The sequence below is a fragment of the Mandrillus leucophaeus genome, unplaced genomic scaffold (genome assembly GCF_000951045.1).
Source record: "Mandrillus leucophaeus isolate KB7577 unplaced genomic scaffold, Mleu.le_1.0 Scaffold454, whole genome shotgun sequence".
Lineage (NCBI taxonomy): Eukaryota > Metazoa > Chordata > Mammalia > Primates > Cercopithecidae > Mandrillus > Mandrillus leucophaeus.
Window position 1 is genome coordinate 2,812,063 of NW_012104854.1, and position 25,758 is coordinate 2,837,820.

Genomic DNA, 25,758 nt, shown 5'->3' on the forward strand with positions numbered 1-25,758 from the left:
TCACCCTGGTTTGTGTTGGCATCTGAGAAGAACTTTCTTATTCAGAGAGCTTTTGAATATCTGAATTCTTGATCTTAGCTACTGGTGAATGTTATCCTATGGTTATTTGTAACCATTACCTCTTCTTCCATTTTCTATTAACCCGCTAGTAGTGACTGTGGAAAGTAAAATCAAGGAGTGATTAAATGAATCATTTTCATTATTAACACCTACCTTGCATTTTACAGGTACATCTAGTGGTGCACCACCTTCTGGAGAAACCAAGGGCTTTGTTACAGTAAACTGGTCCAGTGTGATATTATCACAAGTATAAAAAATATTCCATTCTGTATCAAAACTAGGCACATGCCTTTATTTATAGTAACAGAAGTTAACAGAGTTGAGCAGTTTTGCCGTGGGTCCTGTTTCTTGGCATCCTACATCAGACAAACACATCTCTCAAAATATCTCCGCCCATAACTCCAGGGATCTAGTCTCAGGGTCATCTGTAGGTAACGGAAGGTGAAATCACACTTGGATCTATAGTGGTAACTAAAAGCACAACCTCTCATTCATATTGCTTTAAAAACATGTACAGCATATATGTTTCAAAAAAGGAAGAAAAGAATATATTGATCTCTTTGTGGTACTGAACCAACAATATGGTATGATGCAAGGCTTTAACAAATGATAATCATTAGATACAAATTTTTCTGTAGAGTATGTTTTAGACAAATGTGTCTTTTAAATATGTAAATCCTACACTGTAGGTTGTTCTTTTTTATTTTTTTCTTTTGTTTTTGCAGTGGTAGAAAATGCTGAATAATTGTCCATGAGTGTGAGCCAAAGATTCAGGTTCATTACTGAGATCCCCAGAATGCCAATATTTGCAATGCAAACACTTAGTATCCCACTGTGTGAAGGGCTCTGACACATGCCTGCCTGCCTTTCGATGGAGAGTCTCCATTGGAAGTCCTCCTGCTTCCATAGACCCTGCTTTTGATACAGGGGCAGCTGCACACGGCTGCCTCTTAATCTAGTAATTTACTGTGCCATACTGTCTTACTGATGACCAACATTGATAGAGACAGTAGTGTGAGGGGTGGGCCTTCAAATCATTTTCATGTTGAACCTCCTGGGTCCAGCTACCTCCCCTTCCACAGCAGCACCATTGTTTTTCCTGGGCACATACTCAAGGTCAATGCTGTTTTTGTGCTTGCCTTTCCCTCGGCTCCACACAAAAAGGAGAAGAAAACAAAATAAAACCACTCCCAGGAATGTGAAGCAGCCCATAGCTGTAGACACCAGTATTGTTTTAAGGTCCAGGGAAAAAGTATTGGCATTGGTGCCATTGGAAATGGTGTCATTGGAGTCGGTCATGTACATAGGGGTCCTGTTCGCATAAAGAAAGCGATCTGAAGCGAATCCTTTCACAGTTAAGGAGGCTGTGAAGGTGTCATTCCCAGCAGCGTTGCTAGCAATACAAACATACATCCCACTGTCTTGATCCTGGGCAAAGCGGATTTCCAAGGTGCCATCACCCAACACGGTGGCTCTTCCATTGGACTTGGTGGTGATGAAACGCCTTCGGGGTGTCACCCAGGAAATCACAGGCTGCGGGTCTCCATCGGCACTGCATTCTAGCTGGACCGTCTGCCCTTCATCTACTAGCAGATGCTGCAACTTCTTTTCACGGATTTTGGGTTTTTTGCAGGTAAAGTAAAAAGAAAGGGCAGTGCTATGGAAATCCTTGAATGACCTCTCACGGATGGTGTCTGGGCCAGCACACATAGGTTGCTGGCCACCAAACTGCAGGGTGGGTTGTCGCTGCAAGATCCAGAGAAGGCGGCAGTCACAGGCCAGAGGGTTGTTATTAATGCTCAGGACTTCCAGAGCCCTAGGGGAGGAGAAGGCATTCTCTTCCAAAGTTTCCAGCAGGTTCTGAGACACATTAAGGATGCGTAGGAAGCGGAGCCCTTGGAAGGAGTGAGGCTCAATGGTGCGAAGCTGGGCCCCCACTATATGAAGCTCCTGAAGGCGGATCAGGTCAGAGAACATGCCTGCTTCAATAGTGCTGATGGGATTGTAGGAGAGGTTAAGGTGAGTCAGGTATACCAGGTGTTTAAAGGCAAGGAAGGGTACAGTAGACAGATTGGTGTTGGTGATTGAAAGGGACGTGAGGTTGAGACCGTAGAGGCTATTGGCAGGCATCATATCCAGTAAAGGCCAATAGTCAATCTCCAGGTGTTTCAGGTGGAACAATCTTTTAAAGGCATACACAGGCATATTGTTGATATTGAGATGCTTCAGATGCAAGCTGATGAGGCTGCGGAGGTGGGAGAGGGCTTCTGTTGGTACTGCTGTTAAGTTGCATTTCTCCAGGGTGAGCTGCTCCAGGCTAAGTAGCCCACTGAATGCCCTATGTGATATATAAACCAAATCATTGTCCCCCACTTCTAGAGACTTCAGGTTATGCAGATCCTGGAACATGTAGTCTAGTAAAATGACAATCTTATTCTCACTAATGTCAAGCTTAGTGAGATTGGACAGCCCTGTGAATACCCCCAAAGGGACCAACTTTAGACGATTGCCTTTTAGGCGGAGGGAACGCAGGTTAAAGAGATTGTTGAATGCTCCTGGTTCCACATTGGCAATGATGTTGTCACTCAAGTCTATCTCTTCCAGCAGAGGATATGATATGAATTCTTCAGGGTTGACACTTTTTAGCCTGTTTTTACTGAGGTCCAAGATTTTGGTTTCGATGGGAATGCCTTCTGGGATGGCGATCAATCGCCTTCTGTGACAGCTAACAGATTTGTTCTGGGCAGAGCACTCACAGCGAGCAGGGCAGCCAATGGTGGATCCCATGAAGATTAACACCACAGCCAGACCCAGGAATGGCTGCCAGCATGATATGGCCGTGTGAAGCATGACTCCACTTCTTAGTCTACACCTTGGTCACGGGCCTGCATGCAAGAGGCAAAAGAAGGGAGGAAGAGAAGGTGAGTTAGGATCTAAATAGGTGAAGGGACACAAATAGAGCAGCAAATGTAATGGAAAGGATGCTGGATTTGGAATCAATCAGACCTGGGTATAAACCTGAGAGTTGACCCTCTTAGCAACATATGTTCTTGGTCAAGTTATTTCATCTCTCTGTATTTTAGATTTCCTGGCTGTGAAATGGGGATAATGGGGATAATAACAGTAATAGCTTCCCAGAGTTGCCATGACAATTTCAATGTTTGACAAGTATAATGAGATAAAGACAAGGTGTGACACAGACTGTGAGACAACACAGTATAAATTTCACACTCAAAGGCTCTATTTTAAATTCAAATGAAAGAAACAGAGGTCAACAGCTAAGAAGAAAGCAGTTCAGTTTGAATCAGTGTCTGCATCACTAATGTTTAGGATATCATCCTCTATTCAAAACAAAGCTAACAGAAGTTTCATTCAATATCAGGCCTTTAGGTGCAACATACAAAACAAAGTTATGTTCAATGCAAGGTGTTGGAATGTTTTTCTTCATGTATACATTTTCTACTTTTAACCTTTGAATGTTAATGTATCTTTCATAATTTAGCAAACTTTAATTTATGAAGGGATTTTCTTATTTGAGGCAAACAGAAGGTCCTCCAAGTATGCCTGTATTGTTTTTGTGTTTCTCATAGGAATGAGGCAGAATCAAGGTACAGGATGCCTATAATAAAAAATGCCATTTTAAATGATTTTGAGATAAATATTGAGGAATGGGAAGAGAAATAACTTTCAGAAAAATATCTTGTAATGATAAATGAACTATCCCTCTTTCACATTCAAACAAACTCAGTGCACCTGTTAAAGTGAAATTAAATAGGTAGCAAAAGAGATCGGAAATGAGTATGTTTTAAATGTGGATAGTTTAGTAGACACTGAATTCAGCTGAATAATAAAAGGTGTATTACTGAGCTCTACTTTTCAACTTGGGGTTCTCAGGGGTACGCTTTATCCATGAACACCATATTTTAATTAAGGTTAAGTAGTTTGAAACAATACTTTTAGATAAAGAAGTGTTTTATAAACTTCAACATTCATTCCTGAACTATAAAGGAAAAATTAGTAAGAAAATAATTATCCAATTACAGTGTTTACATATATATCTATGTCTACAACCACAGTATGTCTTATATGTAAACAAATTTATGAATAAAAAATAACACGTAGGATCAAACTTAATGGTGAATCACTAAATCACTAGAAAATTTTCCTACAAATGTAGAAACAAGGCAAAAACCCAGAAAGTGCTAGCATATCAGTTAGATAGGAAGATAAGAGTTATAATTTTTGGAAAACATGTGGCAAAACTATCATTATTCACAGATCAAATTAATGTCTGTCATGAAAACCAATGGAAATCAACTAAAAATGATTAGAACAGTAGAATAAGTGAATTAGCATACTACACAATAAATATTTTTTAAAAATTATTTTCTTGTCTATACAAATAAACCATTTAGAAAATACTATTGTAAAAATTATTTCAGTCATGGCATCTCTGAAAAACATCAAATTCCTTAGTATAAACTTAACAAGGAATACATAGAACTAATGACAACTATTAAACCCCATCAAGAATCAAAATAACTTACTAAAAGAGGGATGTACTATGTATTTAGAAAGATTAAATATTATAAAACATTAATTTCTTTTTCCATAGAACACACATTACAAAGAATAATGTTTTAAGCTTGAAAAATTAATTCTAAAGTTCATTTGGAAGAAAATATATATGAAAATAATCAGAAACAGTAAAAAATTTATGAAAATACCTGCCATACAATGCATTCAAACATGAGATACAAAACTAATAATAAATCAGCATGCTATTGACACAAAAATAAAGTCAAGGAAACAAAAAGTAAGCAATTATATCTAAATATATTTGAAAAGTCAGTTTATGTTAAAGGTGGCATTTTAAATCAGTGAGAAAAATACACATGATTGACTTGATATTTTGTGGGAAAATTTGCATACTAACTTTACTTCTTCCAATAAAGTAAATTCCAGATGAATTAAGGATTCAAATGTAAGAAGAAAACAGGTACTAGAAGAAAATTCAATAATTTTATAATATTAAAGTAGCATTTTCTGTGAATAAAGCTAGAAACCAGGAAGAAAGATAATGATTCTATTGTATACATTTTTAAAACTTGGTATAACAAACAAGCATATAACACACACATGTGATTGCTAAACTGGAGAATATATTTAAAACATATGTAATAGATAAAAGGGTGAATGCCAATAGAAAATTAGGAAATGAGTATAATAAAATTAAAAATACCCAGTAAGTATATGAAAAGGTGATTAACTACTAGTAAACAAAGAAATGCAAATTTAAAAATAGGGGTATATAATTTTTGCCTGTCATATTGATAGAGTTTGATAATCATTTTTAGCCAGAATTAACAAGGGTAGAAAATGAACATTCACATATTGATATAAAGAATATAAACTGGACATTAATTGATATACTAGATTTAAATATATCTAAGTTCAATATGTTCATTTCTTTGACTGATTTTATTCCTATTTCTAGAAATGTATCATTAGAAAATAATTGAACTAATATACATATGTTTGTTACAGGTTTGTCTACAATAGAGCAAAATGGAAATATGTAACAGTAGGAATTTAGTTATGTAAGTTATAAAACAGCCATACAGTAAAATACCATCTAGCCAATACACCATAACCCTTGACTGCTGATATGGTTTGGCTGTGTCCCCACCCAAATCTCAGCTGGAATTATAATTCCCATAATCCCCACATGTTGTGGGAGGTAACTGAATTGTGGGGTGAGCACCCCCTTGCTGCTGTTCCTGTGATAATGAGTGAGTTCTCACAAGATCTGATGGTTTTTATAAGGGGCTTTTCCCTCTTTGTTCATTCTTTCCCTTCCTGCTGCCATGTGAAGGAGGATATGTTTGCTTCCCCTTCAATCATACGTTTCCTGAGGCCTCCCCAGCCATGCTGATCTGTGAGTCAATTAAACCTCTTTTCTTTATAAATTACCCAGTCTTCGGTATTTCTTCACAGCAGCATGAGAACAAACTAATGCAACTGTATACTTATTAACATGGAAAATGAAATGATATATACTATACCCACATTTGTATGTATGAACATATTTTTATATATATGAATATATATACATGTATGAAAGGAAAAAACTGGAAGGATGTAATAAAGATGTTGACAATAGTAACTTTTTGAGCTGGTGGGATTAATGGTGATTTTTACTTTCTTTTTATAACATTATTAATTCTGTATTTTTTCAAAAATACACCTGTATTACTTTTATAATTAGAAAAATAGTTATTTTAATTTTTGAAAATGCTTTCATTGATACATATTTGTACATATTTATGTGACAATGTGATATTTTGTTACATGCACAGAATTTGTTACACGCATAGAATGTGTAACGATCAAGTTAGAGTATATAGAGTATCCATCACCTTGAGTATTTATCATTTTTATGTGTTGGGAACATTTCAAGTCTTCTAGCTGTTTTGAAATACACAATATATTATTAACTACAGTCATTCTACTGTGGAACATTAGAACTTATTCCTTCTATTTATCTGTACATTGGTACCCATTAACAAACCTCTCTTCCTCTCCTCCCTTGCTCCTGGCCACAGTTTCCAGTGTCTGGTATCTATCATTCTACTTTCAACCTCCATGCTGTCAATGTTTTTAGCTCCTACATTTGAGTGAGAACATGTGATATTGCCTTTCTGTGCTCGGCTTAATTCACTTAATGGCCTTCAGTTCTATGTATGTTGCTGCAAACAACACTTTATACTTTCTCTTTGGTCGAATAGTATTTTATTGTATTTAAGTACTACATTTTCTTTATCCATTCATCTGTTGATGGACACTTAGACTGATTCTGTATCTTTGCTACTGTGAATAGTGCTGCAATAAACATGGGGGTGCAGATATACCTTTGATATACTGTGTATTACTCCATTTTCATGCTGATGATAAAGACATACCCAAGACTGGGAAGGAAAAAGAGGTTTAATGGACTTACAGTTCCAGTAGAGGGATTGCTGGATCATATGGGCATTCTATTTTTAGTTTTTCCGAGAAATTTTCATACCGTTTGCCATAGTGGCTGTACTAGTTTACATTTCCACCAACAATGTTTAAGAGTTCCCTTTTCTGCGCATCCTCACCAACATAAATTATTTTTTGTCATTTTAGTAATAGCCATTCTAACTCGGGTAAGATGATCTCTCAGTGTGGTTTTGATTTGCATTTCCCTGATGATTACTGATGTTGAGCATGCATTTTGTTTTCATATTCCTGTTAACTACTTGTATGTCTTCTTTTGAGAAAATGTCTACTGATGTCCTTGAAATCATTTTGACATTCAACAAGTCAAACATATCCTTCTTCACATGGATATGTTTTATAATAAAAGATAAAATTGCACAGCTTTTAAAAAAAGGTTCAACTAAGTCATTTATTTAAATGTCTAATGCACAGAATAATTCATAGAAAATTATAATTTATTTAGTTACCTTGACATTATTCCTCCCTCATCAATTTCTCTACCTCAAAGAAGGTGGACTTTTAGGTATTAAAGAAATATTGTGATCATATTTACCACCTAAATTAAGAAGAAAACTTAAAACATGTCAATGGTTTGATTTCAAGCATACAGCCCAATGAATTTAGAAAAATGTTTACACCTTTGTAAGCACCATCATAATCTGATACAGAACATTACCATCATCCTCTTTACCTCTTTTCAGTCTATTCCCACCTCTGTTACTGGCTTAAAGTAAGCACTGATCTGTATTGTCACTATAGATTAGTATTCATTTTATAGAATTTTATATCAAAGAAATCATATAATATATACTCTTATATCCAGCATCTTTCACTCAGCATAATGTTTTTGAGATTCAACCATGTTGTTGCATGTAACAGTAGTTTGTTCTTTATGTCTGGTGGTATTAGGTTTTGTCACAAATTGCTTATTAACTGAACTATTTTTGGAAGTTTGGACTGTCTCCAAGAGCTGCTATGAATATTAATATAGACATCTTTGTGCATACTTTTTATTTTTCTTAAATATATACCTAGAAATTAGCCTTATAGGTCATAGGGTAGGAATATGTAGAGTATTTACAAGAAACAGGCACATCATTTTCCAAAGAGATTATACCATTCAAGATTTCCACTAGCAATGCAAGGGAGTTTCATGTGTTTCATATCCCCTCCGACATGGATACTGAGTTTTTTTTTTTTTTTTTTTTTGAGATGGAGTTTCGCTCTTGTTGCCCAGGCTGGAGGGTAATGGTACGATCTTGGCTCACCGCAATCTCTGCCTCCTGGGTTCAAGCAATTATCCTGCCTCAGCCTCCTGAGTAGCTGGGATCACAGGCATGTGCCACCATGCCTGGCTAATTTTGTACTTTTAGTAGAGACAGGGTTTCTCCATGTTGGTCAGGCTGGTCTCGAACTCCCAACCTCAGGTGATCTGCCCGCCTCAGCTTCCAAAATGTTGGGATTACAAGCATGAGGCACCACGCCCAGCCAACTGTCTTTTACATGTTATCCATTCATGTGGGACTGTATTATCTCATTGTATTTTCCTCATAACTAGTGATGTTGAGCATCTTTTTGTCTGCTTATTGCCCATTTAGGTAGATTCTTTGGTATATTTTATGTTCAAACATTTTGCTTACTTTTAATTGTGTTTTTAAATTGAGATATAAATGTTATGTATATGTTCTAAATACAAGTTCTTTATTAGATATGTGTATTGCGATACTTTTTGCTCATCTATGGTTTACCTTTTTGTTTTCTTCATATTTCTTAAAGAGCAGAAGTTTTAAAATTTAAATCCATTTTAACATTTTTTTCATTTATGATTTATCCTTTTTGTGTTTTAAGAGCTCCTTGCCTATGCCAATGTCTTGAAGATTTTCTCCTATGTGTTCTTCTAGAAATTTTTATAGTTTCATTATTTACAATCAAGTCTGTGATCCATTTTGAATTAATTTTTTATATGGTATGAAGTAGGGAAAAAGATTTTTTTTTCCTCCTACAGCTTTCTAGTTTTTTTTGTAGTGTTATTTCTTAAAAAGACTTTCCTTTCTGGCCAGATATGGTGACTCACACCTGTAATCCCAGCATTTTTGAAGGTTGAGGTGGGAGGATTGCTTGAGGCCATGAGTTTGAGATCAGCCTGGGCAACAGAGCAAGATCCCGTATCTACAAAAATAAAAAAATAAAAGAGCCAGGCATGGTAGCACACCTCTGTATTCCTAGCTACTCAGGAAGCTGAGGTGGGAGAACTGCTTGAGCCAAGGAGTTTGAAGCTGCAGTAAGCTGTGATTGCCACTGCATTCCAGTCTGGGTGACAGTGAGACCCTGTCTCTACAAAAATATAAATAAGTAAATAAAAATAAATAAAAAATACTTTCTTTTCCCTATAAAATTACCTGGGGACATTTATCAAAAAAATCAATTGACCATATACGTACATTTATCTCCATTTCTGTTTTTGATTCTGCTCCACCAGAATAGATACAGTACATACAGCTGTACTGGATTACACCAGCACAGCTGTCTTGGTTACTGTAGCTTTTATTTTTTGTTTGTTTGTTGCGAGAGAGTCTTGCCTTGTCACCTGCCTGGCTGGTGTGAAGTGGTGCAATCTCGGCTCACTGCAACCTCCGACTCCCTGGTTCAAGCTATTCTCCTGCCTCAGCCCCCCGAGTAGCTGGGATTACAGGCACGCACCACCATGCCCGGCTAATTTTTGTACTTTTAGTGGAGACGGGGTTTCACCTTATTGGCCAGGAGGGTCTTGATCTCCTGACCTTGTGATCTGCCCACCTCGGCCTCCCAAAGTGCTGGGATTATGGGGGTGACCCATGGCGCCCGGCCACTGTAGCTTTTTATCATCAGTTTAATTCTTGAAATCAGATGGTGTTATTCATGAAATTTTTGTCTTCTTTTCAAAAAATCCTTTGGCTTTTCTAGATCATTTGAATTTCCATATAAATTTTGGCATCAACTTGACAATTTCTAAAGAAATTTTCTGTGATATTGACAAAAATTGTGTTGATTCAATTAATAAATCTATGGAGAATAGATATTATAACAATATTGAACAATTTTCCAATCCATGAATGTTGTACTAACTTCATATCCTTTAGGTATTCTTTAATTTCCTTCAGCAAATATTTTATCACCTAGAAATAGACAGTTTCATTCTTTCCTTTCTAATTTGTATACCTTCATTTTTTTGTGTCTTTCACATTTGTTAGTACCTCTCATCCAATGTCAAATAGAAGTGCTGAGAGCTATCTTCCCTCCTTTCCTAATCTTAGAGGAAAATTATTTGGTTTTTCACCATTAAGTTTGATGTTAGCTGTGGGTTTTTCATAGATGACCTTCGTTAAGATAAGGAAGTGTTTTTTTCTTAAGATTTTTTTAAAAATGCAAGTGAATACTGAATGAAAAAATGCTCTTCTGTATCTACGGAGATGATCTTATTGTTTTTCTCCATTATTCTTTTAATATGGCAAGTAATGCTGATTAATTTTTGAAGATTAAACCAACCTCACACTTCTGGGATAAACCTTACTTTGTCATTTATTGAATATTGTATTTGTAATGTGTATTTTAGGATTGTTCTGTTAATATTTGGTCAATAGTTTTTCTATTTCATGAGAATTTTTATCTAGTTTTTAGCTTCTTTGTGACGTATCTGTATACTTTTAGTTTCAGAGTACAGTAGTCCCTCCTTATTCGTGATTTTGCTTTCTGTGGTTCATTATAGTGGTCAACTGTGGTCCAAAATCAGGTGAGTACAATAGTTATTTTAAGGGAGACAGAGACTACATTCATATAAGTTTTATTATAGTATATTTTTATAATTGTCCTATTTTATTAGCAATTTTTAAAATCTTGTGTTGTGCCTAATTTACAAATTAAACTTTATCATAGGTGTGTATACATAGGGAAAAACATAGTATTTGTAAGGTTTGGTACTATCTGCAGTTTCAGGCATCCACCAGGGAACTTGGAACGTATACCTTGTGGATAAGGGGGACTACTGCAATACAGTTCTCACAAAGCCAGTTAGAAAGTATTCCTTGATTTTTGTTCTCTTTTTCCTGAAGAGTTTGTATAGAATTTTTATTATTTATTTCACAAATATTTGGCAGACCTTACCAGTGAATCCAAATAGACCCTAGAATTTCTATGTTTGAATGTTGTAAAATACAAATTGATTTCCTTGGCAGATACTGGACTCTTTGTATGTTCTCTTTCCTTTTGTGTCAGTTTTGGTAATTTGTTTCCTTCAAGAAATTTTGTTATTTCATCTAAGCTGTTAAATTTATTGTCCAAAGTTGTCATAAACTTCCCTTATTATTCTAATGTCTGAAAATCTACGTTATCTGTTTCATTCCTGGCATCAGTGAGTTGTGCCTTTCTTTTCTCTTGATAAATCTAGAATTTTTTCAGTTTTATTACACTTCAGAAGGACTAAATTTTGCTTGTATTGATTCTCTATTGTGTGTCATTTTTATTTCATTAATTTCTATTCTTATCCTTGTTATTTCTGACTATTTATTTTGTCTTTAGTCCAGTCTTTTAATTCATTTTAGCTTCCTAAGATTAATTTTGGACCTTGCTTTTTCACTGATGTAAGGTATAAAAACTATAAATATCCCTTTCTACATTGCTTTAGCTACATTTCACAAATTCTGATTTTTTATAAAATATCATTCAGTCAGAAACGTTTTCTAATTTACTTTGTGCTTCCTTGTTTGTCCCATCTAACTCATCTTCTAAATACCCTCCAAAATTCCCTTCTTTAGGATTTAGTTGGTTTATTCTTAAATATTTAGGTCTTCTTCTAAATATATTATTATTTCTAATTTAATTCTGTGAGGTCAGAGAATACACTAGGAAAAATTTCCATCTTTTGAAATCTACTAAGATTGCTTTATTAGACCAGTATATGATCCCATCTTGCTGCCAGGCCATGTGCACTTGAAATGGATATGAATTTGTACTTTTTGGGTGAAGCAGTCTTTAAAAGTCATTAAGACTAATGTGGTTGACTATGTTGTTCAGCTCTTCTAAATCCTTATTAATTTTTTCTAAGTTATGCTGTCAATTCCTGAGAAATGTGTATAAAAATCTCTAAGAAATGGGTATTAAAATCTCTAACTATGAATGTGAACTTGTCTACATCTTCCTAAGTTCTATAGGTTTGGGTTTCATGCATGTTAAAGCTCTGATACTAAACACAAGTTCAATTTCTGATGTATCAAATCACTTATCATTAGGAAGAATCCATATTTGTCTCTAGTAATGCTCCTTGTTTTTAAGTCATCTTTGTTGGGGTAATATATTGGGGTTTATTTCATTTTGGTTCATTCTTTAATTTTCAGAAAATAAGATATTAAAATACATGAATAAAAGGAGAATATTCAAGAGAACAACAGGAACAACCAGCTTCCTTCCATTTTGAAATTAAGATTTAAAAAAAACAAGCTGTTAAAATCTGGTTGCTCTTCTAGTCTAATATGTTGAGAAACAGAATCCTAGAGCTGAAATTATTTTCAGATAATTATGTTTCAGTATTCACAGTCCACTGGAAACACACTTGAAGCCAAATATTTCCTGGCAGCAGAGGTGAAATGATAATATTCAATAAAACATGAGCTGAGAAGTATCTAAAAGACAATATTTGCTTTGCCATTGAGGGTTCCCTATCTTGCAGCAATAATTTCCCCACAGCAAGTACCCTTTGCCTGTTTCACAGTATAGCTTTCTGCTGTTTTCCTTAAGGTGTGATTCAGTCATCTGTAACACTCTAGCTTTCTTAATGTTTTTGTGGTTTTTTTTTTTTTTTTTTTTTTTTTTTTTTTTTTTTTACTTTGTACATACATGTGATTTTGTATTTAAAAAGCTTCTCTTTTTGACAGCATGTAGTTATTTGTTGCTTTTGAATCTAGTCTCAATCTCTGCCTTTTGTTATATTGCTTAGTCCATTTAAATTTAATATAGTTATTGATATGGTTGCACTTAGGGATGCCATTTTGCTATTTGGTGTCTATTTGTCCCTTGCATTTTTTGTTCCTATCTTTCATTTCTTGCCTTATTCCCTCTGATTTTTTTTTAGCTTTGTATTTCAATTCCTCTTTTGACTTTTTAATTTATATTATTTTTATTTATTCCTCTAGTGATTAAAGTATACAGATGGTCTCCAATTTATAATGATTGATTTATAATTTTTCAACTTTACAATGGTGTGAAAGCAATATGCATTCAGTAGAAACTGTATTTTGAGTGCCCATACAACCATTCTGTTTTCCCATTTCAGTGCAGTGTTCAATAAATTACATGAGATATTCAATACTTTATTACAAAATAGGCTTTCTGTTAGATGTTATTGTCCACCTTTAGGCTAATGTAAGTGTTCTGAGCACATTTAAGGTAGGCTAGACTAAGCTATGGTGTTTGGCAGGTTAGGTATATTAAATGCATTTTCAGTGTAATAATATCTTCAACTTGTAATAGTTTCCTTGGGATGTGATCCCATCATAAGTCATGGAACGTCTGTATATCTTCATCACAGTCTACTTCAATATTGAATTGCTTCAAAGTAAAATATAGGAGCTCTACAACAGCATATTTCCATTTATACTCCTCCTCTCATCCTTGGTGGAGACAGGTACAGGCATAGGGAATAGTGTTTGCAAAGACATGGAGACAATAAGAAACACTCTACAACTGGGGACACAGTAGTTCAGAATGGTTGGAACAAAAACTGAGGAGAGAAAAGAGGCTGAAGAGGTAATTAGAGGAATGATTTACAAGGGGCTTGTAAACTGTGATAACCTGTTTACACTTTATCCTGAGAGCAATGGCAAGTCATTAAAGTGTTTTATGCAAAAGAGTGATATGATCAGATTTACATTTTGGAAAGATTAATCTGATTCCAACATGAAAAATAGACTTGCAGAAAAGAAAGACTTGAAGCTGATAACTCAGGAGACTGTTGTGTTAATTCAAGTTAGAAAAAAACAGTGGTTACTCTCAGGGTTATGGGTGTAGGCTTAGGTAAATGGACAAATGCAAGAGGTATTCTGAGGCATGACAGAAATGCTTCACAGCTGATCCGCTGTGGAGGGTGTATGAGAGGATAAGCAAAGATTATTTCCACTCTTTTGACAACTGGGTGAGACCTGGTGTCCTTCACCGAGATGGAGAATTGAAAGCAGCATGAGGAATTCCTGGTTCCCTCAAAGGTGTCCATCAATAGACCACACCAAAATGTGTGGGGTCCCTGGGCAGATTAATGATTTTTCCACTCCTTAAAAAGAATATTTTTTTGTAATAGCTTTTAGAATTTCTTTGGTAGGGCAGGAAAATAGATTTTCAATTATAATCAGATGACTCTATGTCCAACATAAAAGTTTTATGATATACTTCATACTTTCCAATTCGTTTATGAATTGATGGTAAAGTGTGAGTCATATTTTATAAATTCCACTGGAGACTACTGTCTTCTTTGGCAGAATTTGCCCAATCTGCCCATCACCAGTTAAATAAAATAATTGGCACCTTATTTCTGATTTATTTCAATAGTGGTTTAGAGAAAGTTTATTATTTACATTCCTTAATTTTGCTGTAAGTATGTCTGCCGTGGAAGACAGTATCTAACTTAAATCATGGGCAAAACTTAACTGGAAAGGAGCTCAACTAAGGTGGATCAATTTCAGCTCCAAAGTGAAGGACTGCCAAAAAGAAGGGTGGATAAGTACCCCGCAAGCCTGCTGTAGACGAGGTCCCTCTACATCTGGAACTGTTCACCCATTCTACTACTGTCCTTCAGCTAGGCAAAAGTGGATAATTTGGGGCCATATCTCGTCAGCTTTTTGAGTAACTTAGAAACTGGGGAGGAATGTTGTGCTTCATTATTCTCCTCACAAATATTTCTCAGTTTTAGCCCAGAAGGCAAACTGCTGACTCCATTTAGCTTTCACTGTCAACAGAAGTCTTACAATCAAAGCTTGCTCATAATGTCTGACTGTGACCAAGGTTTGACAAGATGAACTTTGTTTCACTAGGAATAAAGCAGGAAGCTAAAATCTAGAGGGAGTAGACTACGGTCTTTCCATTAATTCTGATCAAAGGGATTCTCAAGTACAATGATTAGTACCTTCTAACACCCAGCATGTGAAGTTGGATATTTTTATATTTACATTTTTTGTATGCTGAGTATTTATTCCCCACTTATTCTATTCATGTAAGAAACACAAATCAAAGCATCAGGAAGTGGACTTAAAGAAGCAACATAAAAGACTACAAATAGCAAAAATTTGAGCTCACTCATACCTGGCCCAAATTCTGATTCTGACATTTGTTAGCTGTGGGACATATTCATCTATGTCTATGATTCTCACTATTTCCTGTTAATTTTTGATAATAACACAGAATAACTGAGCATTAACAGTGGTATATATGGTGCCTAGCACATAAATAATAGCTGTCATTGTTACTTTTTATGGATAATGGTTTGGTTTGTTGAAGTATTTTTCAGGACAGAAAGCAAACCAAATAAAGGCATAGATTTCCTCTGCGACAGGAGTACATTTCAGAAAGATATCCTCAAACAGATGATACAGTGATAAGGAGAGTGAAGAGACTGGTAAAATGGAGAAAGAGAACTGAATTTTAAGCAGCTATTATTTTTAAAAACACAAGTAAGAAAGGAAAGAGATCATGGTTGTTGTATGTTGTTTAAAAAGAAAGTTTAGGAGGAAACAGCTGCTTTGATGGATAAGGTAATGATAAATTGCTTAGCCTGGAAATTCTATGATTAATTTAGTTCTCTGACTGGCAAATGAACAAGACCACAAAACAACCAACTGGAGATGAAGATTAAAGTCCCAGACCTGGCAGGAAACATTGGATTTGAACTTTTTTTTTACAGGAATAAAATATATCTTTATACATAATTTCTAATTATCTTCCAAAGCATTTGCATTTTTACCTCTCTCTACTTATTTTTGGTAAGGAAGGAATGGAAACTTTCAATATTGAGGCTCAACTTGGAGAATATTCAAGGGAAAATGGAAACAGCCAGAATGAAAGCCAGACTCTGAGAGCATCAAATGTGTTAAATATTATAAAATATTTTGTTTCCAAAAGTTTACAGGTGTAATGATAAAATTATTCAGTGGCTCAGGCAAATAGGTAGACAGTTACCCACTATTGTAGATACCTTTCAATTAGCTATATGCAGATGACCAATTCTGGGGGTAACTGAAGATAGTATTTTGGTCTATAGTTACTTGGCTAGGGACTGATATGTGCTGGCAATTATTATATGGTTTGAAGCCTATAAGGACAATGTGAGATTCTGTCTGTATAAAAATTAGCTGAATTAGCTGTTAATATGATTTAATGCAATGAAATTGATATAAAATGGGCATACGACTAGTAAATCGAGCAGGTGATATAGTCAGATAGCATCTTTATTCTTTTCCTCTATTGTCTCTCTCTATAATTTATTCAGGGAGGTAAGAAGATCAAGAAAATTGTTATTTAATTGGATCTGTGCTATAGACAACTTAGTGTCCTCTGGGACTGGGGAATTTTAAAGCTCACTCCTTTTGTGTAGCGATTTCTGGGGGTTCTTCAGGATCCACAATCAAGAGCTATCCTCCATGTAGTTCCCTTTCATCTGGATGAGTAAATCTCCATTCTGGCTTGTTAAGTAGTCATTCTACAGTCTCTAGGAATATCTTACTTGTGGAGGTCTTGTAACCTCTTCCAGGTGGCCTTGTTATAAAGCAGCTCCCTCGTGTATGTTGCCTTCAAGGACATGGAAAAAACTCATTTGCCCAAAAAAAACTCTGGAAATGCAGAGCAATCCTAATACAGCAGCAACTTTCTTTACTTTCCCACAAGCCACAAAAAGAGGATATCTAGCTTATTATTTGTTTTCGAGATTTGCCAGGAAGGAGTTAGACAGAAGTCATAACGTGTCTTTAACTACAGGCAAAGTAGTTAAAGATTAGGTAGTTAAAGTAGTTAAGGATTCCAGATAATCCTGTTGAAGCAATTTTCTCCTGATTTCAGGAGAAGGGGAAAGAACTTTTCTTGCTTGATGAGTCATTTGCCTAATCTTATAGTAAAGGAGCAAGTATTTCTATCCAGGATTTTTTGACTCCCAGTATTTTTTTTCAATCCAGGTTTTTTTGAGCTCTTAACTTTTACCTTATACTTCTCCCATGCTTTCTCAAACATTATCACTGAAATACCTCTCATTGCAAATAGATAGCAACTATATTTTAAAAAGCAGATTTTTTTTCCAGTAACACTTTCTTTTAAAAATAGAAAAAAAAACCACCACACAATTTTCTCATCTTTCCTCTGGGCTACGCTTTGGTATCTTGTCCCCTGATTCTCAATCAGCTCTCCAATGGACTGTATCTATTTGAAAACATCAATTCATCTTGTATTCCAGTGACTAGTGAACAATTAGCAAAGCTTGTCCTAAGTCATTAATTAATAGTTTCTGTTTAATCTTTCCTGAAACTGGAGAGCCCTCTGTTCTCATGTTTATTTTGATCTCTTTGAAATGCAAATTATTTGCTCTTCTCCTACAGTTCTGAATCTCCTTTTGGCCTATCATAGAAATACTTGGACATATATAGTATGCCTATTCTACTTAAATATTTTAAAGATGAAAGTGATTTTTGTCTAGCTTTGAGGTTTGTCTCTTTGAAATTAATATTACTAATTAAAGGGTACTTGGCTTAAGAAGCCTGTTGGCCTCACAAATGTGATGCAAAATGCCTCTAATCTGTAAGGCAGTCTAAGGTAATGGCTAAAAGCACATATGTGCAACCGTCAAACTGTGTTTAAATCTTAACCTTCTATTATTCTCAGTTTTCTTACCTTTAAAATGAGAACAATTGGTAACTATCCTACAGGGTGATTGTGTGAATGAAATCTCTCAACTGAAGGAAGTACTGAAAATCCTTTTTGATGTAAACAGCCACAGAGAGGATATGCAATCTGGAGACAATGGATTAATCTATTAAGGTAGATGTTAAACTCTGTTAAGTATTTTATATTACAGCTGAAAACAAAGGAAGTAATCATACCCAGGGCAAAAATTCCTGCTAAGAAGTTATTTAAGTTCCTCTAAAGATAGGGTTAAGACAAGCTATGAAATACATGCCTCAATACACACCATTGAATACTATGCAGCCATAAAAAAGAATGAGTTCATGTTCTTTGCAGGGACATGGATGAAGTTGGAAACCATCATGCTCCTCTAACACAGGAACAGAAAACCAAACACCGCTTGTTCAGTTGAACAGTGAGAACACATGGACACAGGGAGGGGAACATCACACACTGGAGCCTGTCAGGGGTTGTGGGGAAGGGTGAAGGAGAGCATTAGGACAAATACCTAACGCATGTGGGGCTTAAAACCTAGATGATAGGTTGATAGGTGCAGCAAACCACCACGGCACATACATACCTATGTAACAAACCTGCACGTTCAGCACATGTATCCCAGAATTTAAAGTAAAATTTTAAAAAGAAAAAGAAATACGTGCCTCACTTTGTGTCAAAGAAAGGTTGGCTGCCTTCTGTGATAATTGCTTAGGTTTCAAAACCCACCCAGGCCCATCTAGATAGAACGTGTGCCCACTGAGAACAACTACTCCTCCTTCATAAGGTTATTAAAGTTTACTTGGGAAATATCAACTGGAAGAGAATTCCGTTAAGTAGTTTCCCTTTCAGATTCTTGAATTTTATCTATTGTTCCATGAAAAACTGGATTCTTTGAAGTGTGGATATTCATGAACAAAAGAGAATCTCTCTGGAGATTACCTGGTTTTAATTAGTTGGTGCTGAATGCACCTAGACATTTTAGCCTCTTACTTAAAGCTGTTCAGACAAGATAGCTGTCTTAAATCCCTTCTGGAACACTCTGGAAATGAACAAATATAAATTTCTACCAGCTTCTATAACAGATAAACCCTTAAATCTCAATGACTTAAAACAATAGAAGTTTATTAGTTCTGCTCCATGAAGACATCGAGGGACTTGGGCTCTGTTTTGTGGCTCCTCCCTCTTCTAGGTCTTTGAAGTCCTTTCCATTTGATATGAAAAAAAGATGAAGAGGATCATAAGGTTTTCATAAACCAGACCCAACAATAAACTCATAATATCTATTCACATTTCATTAGTCAGAACTCTGTCATGTGGGCAAACCCAACTAAATGCAAAGCAGGCAGGAAAATGTACTTTAGCTACGTGGCTATGAAGAAGAGAAAGTAAGGCTGGTAGGTAGCCAGCCAGTACCTGCCAAAATAAATACAAAAATTGATATTAATATGAATCTAGTATGTATGCCTAGATTTATGCTTCTATTTTTTGTTTATTTATAAGTTGTTTCAGAGAAGACACAGGCATCTGGAAAATGACCTATTGTCTATCTACTTATCTATCAACTATCTAAATGATCACTGATGCCATTTTGTATTTAACTCTGTGTGCATGTTTTTACACGTTACAGAAACACGTCTTGCCATAGTAAGATTTAAGTCTGGCCTTTGTTAATGTAATCCTTTTCCAGACAGAGTGCTGCATCTAAACTTCTCATTTGCATGGCTACTCTTAATTCATACTAAATTATTATTAGATTCCTAGGTGGTATAAATGCAACCTTTAAAAAAATTATATATCAATCAAGCTGAGCAAGAACATGCAATTCTTTACATTCCAAAAATTGTAATAACTTATTTTTTGCCTGTAACTTTAGCAGATATTTGGGAACTTTTATCTACTGATGGTTGCCAACTAATTGCTTGAGTTCTGTCCAAAAGAGAGTAGAAAATTATCAAAGTAGGAAGTATATTTAATTGAACTCAATAAACACCTTCCGGCTGCCTTTTACATGCAAAGCAGAGCTGGAGACAGATGAACACATGCAATACTATTCTCAAACAGCTTATAGTCTAGTAAGGAAACTCTGTCCAGTAAACAAATTAATGATATTAATTTGACTTTCCCAAATTTGAATCACATAACTTTAAGCAGAAAGATGCACTTTATTATATTATTTAATATATTGAAATACTTAGAAAACAAGGTCCAGCCATGGAAAGATAATTGTATTATTCATTATTCATGACTCATGGTTCCAACGGACTATTATGCACGAATTAAAATGATGGCTATAGGAGATATTTAATAATTTGGAAAATGTTCATATGAAAAAGATATTAAGTGAAAAAATATACATCTACTTCATGAATATAGTTAAGGAAAAATAACTTCATGCATAAAGCAAAAGAATGAAAGGAAATATGCCAAACTTTCAAGTGTTAGATTGTGCTATAGGTATTAGTTACTTATTCTAGGAGTTCTGCTTTCTCTTCATTTTTTATTTAAAAAATGTTTTCAATGTGCATTATATTGTACTGATTGAGGAAGCAAACGACAAAAATATAAAAATACAATAAAAGTCCTTCAAAATTCAATCTGTTCTGAATGAATAATGTATATAGATAACTTGCTACATCTTTAGTCAATTAATTGGTCACATTATAAAGTTAGGGAAGAAGATAAGTCTCCTTTTCTTTACTACTTCTATTTTCCCTGTTATGGTACTTTATCTCTACCTTCAAAACATTTATAATATAATATATAACTGTATATAAAATTATAATTTCCCACCTCTGTCTACTAAGGAAATTACATGTAGGAGAAGTAGAGAAGATAAAATGTGTATATATTCTAGTTTATTTGTATTTTGATAAACATTTTTAGAATCATAGGAATCACATTATTTTAAATATAATACTTATATCTGTATAACATACATGCTAATTATCCTCATCTGAATAAATTGTATTGAAAGCAAACTAGTAAATGGCTCAGTAAACTGAAATTTTCATGACTCAAAATGAAGGTGAAAAACAGATAAAGTATGAAAGAGCACAGATAAAGTATAAAACAGCTTACATAACGAAATGAATCCTGGCAATTTGTTTTATGGAAAACAGTCATTTCAGGCTTTAACTCAGCCACTTCAAGAGTATAATTCATAGGTTATGTTTATGTGAAAGCTTCATTGAGTATATACAACTAGGTGAACCCTTAAAGAAAACTGGTTTTAAAGTAGGCCTGTTAGTGTCAAACAATGTGTGCCCAGAAATAAAGAAACTTTAAAAATTTCTGCAACAAATCATTTATAGGGCTATTAAATATATTTCTACATAATATTTTGAGATAATAGAATTACTTATGACATGATTATCTGATATCCATTATTTTATTCAGTCCTCAAAACAATCTCCCCTGATATAGAAACTGTTCTCATTACCATTTTATAGATAAGAAAAGCGAGTCTCTGGGTTAAGTTTACTTGTGCAAGGACTTGCAGCAAAGAAGTGACAGAAAGGGTATTCAACAAACTCAGGTCTTTCTGGCTCTAAAGTCTTAGTCTAGTGAAACAAACAAAAACAACCAAAAAATCCCTGAGTGGTAGGTGGCATTATTCCTATCTCTTAACAGAATAGGCCACTGAGTCTCAGGAGAGCTGAGCTACTATATCGAGGTCACTTAGGTAGTGTGGCAGAACTAGGGTTCCAATGCAGATCTGTCATTGATCCGGCTGAGGTCCCTCTAACCCATCTTTGAAAAGCTGTAGACCTGCCATAGCAGAAAAACTAACCGCTATCTCTCAATATACATTTTGTAAATGAAACGAGCAGCATTTATTATGTAATTTACTAGTTTCAGCTTTATCAAGGCCTCATAATGCTGTATTAATATTGCATGTTCTCAGCATGAAAAATCCAAGGTGAAAGGGAGTACATTTGTATCTGCTCTGGTAATGTAGGTTTTCTGTAAGTGGAGTGACCATAGACTGTACCCCCCACACTGGGATGCTTCTGTAGGGGTGGGGGCACTGTGTGTAACAATGCTGGGCAGCAGTGAAACACAGAGACTGTCTTAGTCAAAGGAGGACATATGGCCACCACTGTTCCTCGGACATGTAGACCCTCTTCCCTCTTGACAGTCATTGGCTGGTTTTTCCCTTAGGCTCGGGGGTTCTGTTATAAATATTGTCTTGGATATTGCTCTGAAACCAACTGAGAACTTTCAATGTAAATCTGAAGAAAAGTATCTTTCTTTGTTCCTAATTGATTAATCTAGTTTTAGGAAAAGCATATTTAAAATCAAGTAAGAGGTTTTGAACTGGAATTGAGCAGATTTTCCTGCCTTTTGGGGGCATTGTCATGTTCACAGCTAGAGGACTGTTACAGTAAGGGGTTTGCATTTTAACCCTGAGTAAACACTGATTTTTGTGTTCCATTTTTGCGTGGGAAGAGTGATGCTTATGAAGTCTATTAACACCCAAGGAAGTAATGTTGCCTTTGACTCTCAATCCTTGTTCTGATCTCCATTGTGAGAACTTGGACTAATAAGAGTGAACTATGTTATTTTCTTATCAACATTGTTATAATTGGCAGCTGACTTCATGATTAAAAACTTGGAACTAGCAATTGATTATCAAGACATCAAAGATACAATGGTATGCTATGGAAACAGAGATATAACCATGAAAATAAATAACATGGAAAGAGAATAGGGCATTTTGAATAGCCATATCTGACACCAATTTCTGATTTTGTAAATGGTGATAACTATGTTAATCATAGTATGTAAACTCATAAGGCATGAGTTTCCCAATGTCAAGGATAATATCTACATCTTTCTACTATTTGTTTTGTCACTTAAATGAGTTGAAAGTACATAAAGTAGCAAGCATAAAGAAAGCCCTTAGGAAATCGTGGTTCTCTATTTTTATTTAAAATAGCAAAATCACACCCCAAATTCTATAGCTACACACTATACCTGTATTTTTCACAATAAACATACTAAAGGTCACAATCTATCCTTTTTCTTCCCCTCCTTTTCCCTCTATTTTCCCTTCTTTCTTTGTCTTGTCCTTACCCTTTCCATCTTTCCATTTCTTCTAATTTTTTCTTATTATGCCCTCTTCCCTTCCTTCTTCCTTCCCTTTCCATCTTTCCCTCTCACCCAAAGTCTTAGGGTGGCCAACATATTATAAAATGAACATACTGTACATCTGCACGTGAAAAATAATTTGAAATTTAACCCTTTTTCTTTTTTTTTTTAGATTGATTTCTGCTCCGTCGCCCAGGCTGGAGTGCAGCGGCCACGATCTCGGCTCGCTGCAACCTCTGCCTGGCAGGTTCAAGCAATTCTCCTGCCTCAGCCACCCAAGTAGCTGAGATTACAGCTGTGCATCACCATGCCTGGCTAATTTTTTTTTTCAGTAGAGAAGGGGTTTCACCATGTTGACCAGGCTGGTCTCAAATTCCTGACCTCAAGTGATCTGCCCACCTCAGCCTCCCAAAGTGCTGGGATTACATACGTGAGCCACGGCACCAGGCCTGAAATTTAATCTTTTTAGAAGTAATCATTATTATCAAAATAATTAGCCCTTTAATTAAGCATAAGTCAGGTTTGCTTATAAGGCCTTTGGGGACAGATTTCAATGGCATCTCTTAGAAAAGAAACATGGGATGTATAAAGTGCTGACAAAATTTTTCCTCTGGAGGATAAATTTCTCTGTAGCAAACAGACACATGAATATTACATTTAGATAGAGTGCTCTTCAATATTAGTTTCATTCCTTAAAACAAAATGGAAAATGTTGATATATGTAAATATATAAAGCCTCTACTATCCTTGTAAGATTGAAGCTTCTGTTAGTGCTCATGTTTGTTGACATTTTTTTCCTTGATCCTCTCCCTGAGGCCTTCAAAAATGGGTGATGGAATGGAACCAAAGTCACAAAATGACTTATAAAAAGGAATTAAAAAAAGAAAGAGAAAGGAATGAAAGGTACATAGGTAAAAGAAAGAGGGGGAAAGTTGAGGAATCAAACTTCTCTTTCTCAGTTTAGGAAATGGTGAGGGCATCTAAGGATTTATTGTATGAATCTGATTTTTCAGTACTTTTCAGCATCAGCAGCTGGGTTCCGGTAATTGAAAGCTGATTACTGTATAAAGGAGTGAAAAATAGATGTTAATTAGATAAAATTGTCTGAGGAGAATAGCAACATTTTGGAAACCTGGGATATAAGAAAGCTAGACTCTTTGCAAGTTTGTTTAACAAGGGCGAGTTTCCGCTTCTTATCCTAATCTTCCTTTCTCTGTCCTAAAAGCCTCCTAAAAATCCTCCCACAACCTCAGTCTGTCATGAACAAGTCACAGATCCACAGTGCAGGGTCTGGACTAGTGCTGACCTTGACAGTGATGGACACCTTGTGATCTGGACTTGGCTCTCCACCACATCAATCCCAGGTCTATTTAATGTTAGACCAATTTACAGAAAAAAGGGCTTAACTTTTTTGTCCATGCAAGTAGAAATTTCTGAGTATTCCAGACAGGCTGGTATTGAGGTTTACCGCAGGAGTCAGAAGTTATTTTTCCACAGGGACTGCTCCCTGATTTCCTCACCACTGCCACAAAGGACACTGATGTTTAATTTTATATGTCAATTTGAATATAACTAAGAGATGCCAAGATGGTTACCAAAACTTTGTTTCTGGGTGTGTCTGTGATGGTGTTTCTAGAAGAGATTAGCATTTGAATCAGTAGGCCAAGTAAAGATCTGTTGTTACTAATGTGGGTGAACACTGTTCAATCTGTGAGGGCTGAGAGAGAACGATAAGGCTGAAAAAAAGCAAAATTTTCTCTCCCTTTCTTCTTGAGTCGAGACATCCGTCTTCTCTTATTCTCTGATATGGGAGCTCCTTGTTCTCAGGCCTTTGGACTCCGTCTGTATAATTTCACTGGCTTTCCTGGTTTTCTGGCTTGCAGGGAGCAGATGGTAGGACTTCTCGGCCTTCATAATTGCATGATCCAATGACCATAATAAATCTGTGTGTACGTTTACGTGCATCCACATCTTATTGGTTCTGTTTCTCTGGGGAATTCTGACTAAGACACCTTAAATAAATGCCATTGTTGGCTTAAAGCAGTGAATTCTCCAGTTTTAGTGAACTAAGAAGTCATTCTGGAAGAGTGTAACAGGGAAGAATATTTGTTCTGATTCATCAAGTCCAGGGAGGTACCCATGAGTCATCACTTTTAATGAACAATATTAGGTGATTCTCATTCAGCTGATGAATGGACCACTCTTCCAATGGAATAATGTAGAACAGAAACTCTGTTCTAAGGAATTCACACCTCATAGGAAGGATTGGGTCAAATTCTCTTTCCGACTTAACAGCAATAGCTGTGAAACTGAAGCTCTAAAACATTTAAGGAAGGATATGTTTCAAACAAGAAAGGAAGAGAAGCCAGCGTGGTCAGTATGTTTCCTAGGGAAGAGAGTCACGGGATGAGATGGGGATGGTCACCGCTAGCTTAGCCCAGCCTTTGGGTTTTAGATGTAGCTTCTGAGTATGTTTCCTGTGGAAAGAGTACCTGGGCGCCCTTGAAGACAACTTGAAGATCCTAGTATTGCCATTGCAATAAAGAAATGTTACTTTAAAAATAATCAAAGGACACGCTGGTTCATTCATCAATCTTTTGGGTTTTTATTGTATTCGTGTTTTATCAAAAGCCAGATAAAGTGGCAGCTCTCTCTGTGTGTGACCAATGACATTTATAT

The 25,758-nt window shown here is 35.6% G+C and overlaps 1 protein-coding gene across 1 annotated transcript in view; it reads right to left on the bottom strand.

The window, feature by feature from the left end:
• Positions 1–687: 687 nt before the first annotated feature.
• Positions 688–25,758, bottom strand: part of LINGO2 (leucine rich repeat and Ig domain containing 2) — a 519,406-nt gene continuing 494,335 nt past the window's right edge. Inside the window, exon 4 of the mRNA XM_011994380.1 lies at positions 688–2,945. Coding sequence (XP_011849770.1) covers positions 1,090–2,910 — 1,821 coding nt within the window. The 5' untranslated portion in view covers positions 2,911–2,945 and the 3' untranslated portion in view covers positions 688–1,089. The remainder of the gene's footprint in view (positions 2,946–25,758) is intronic.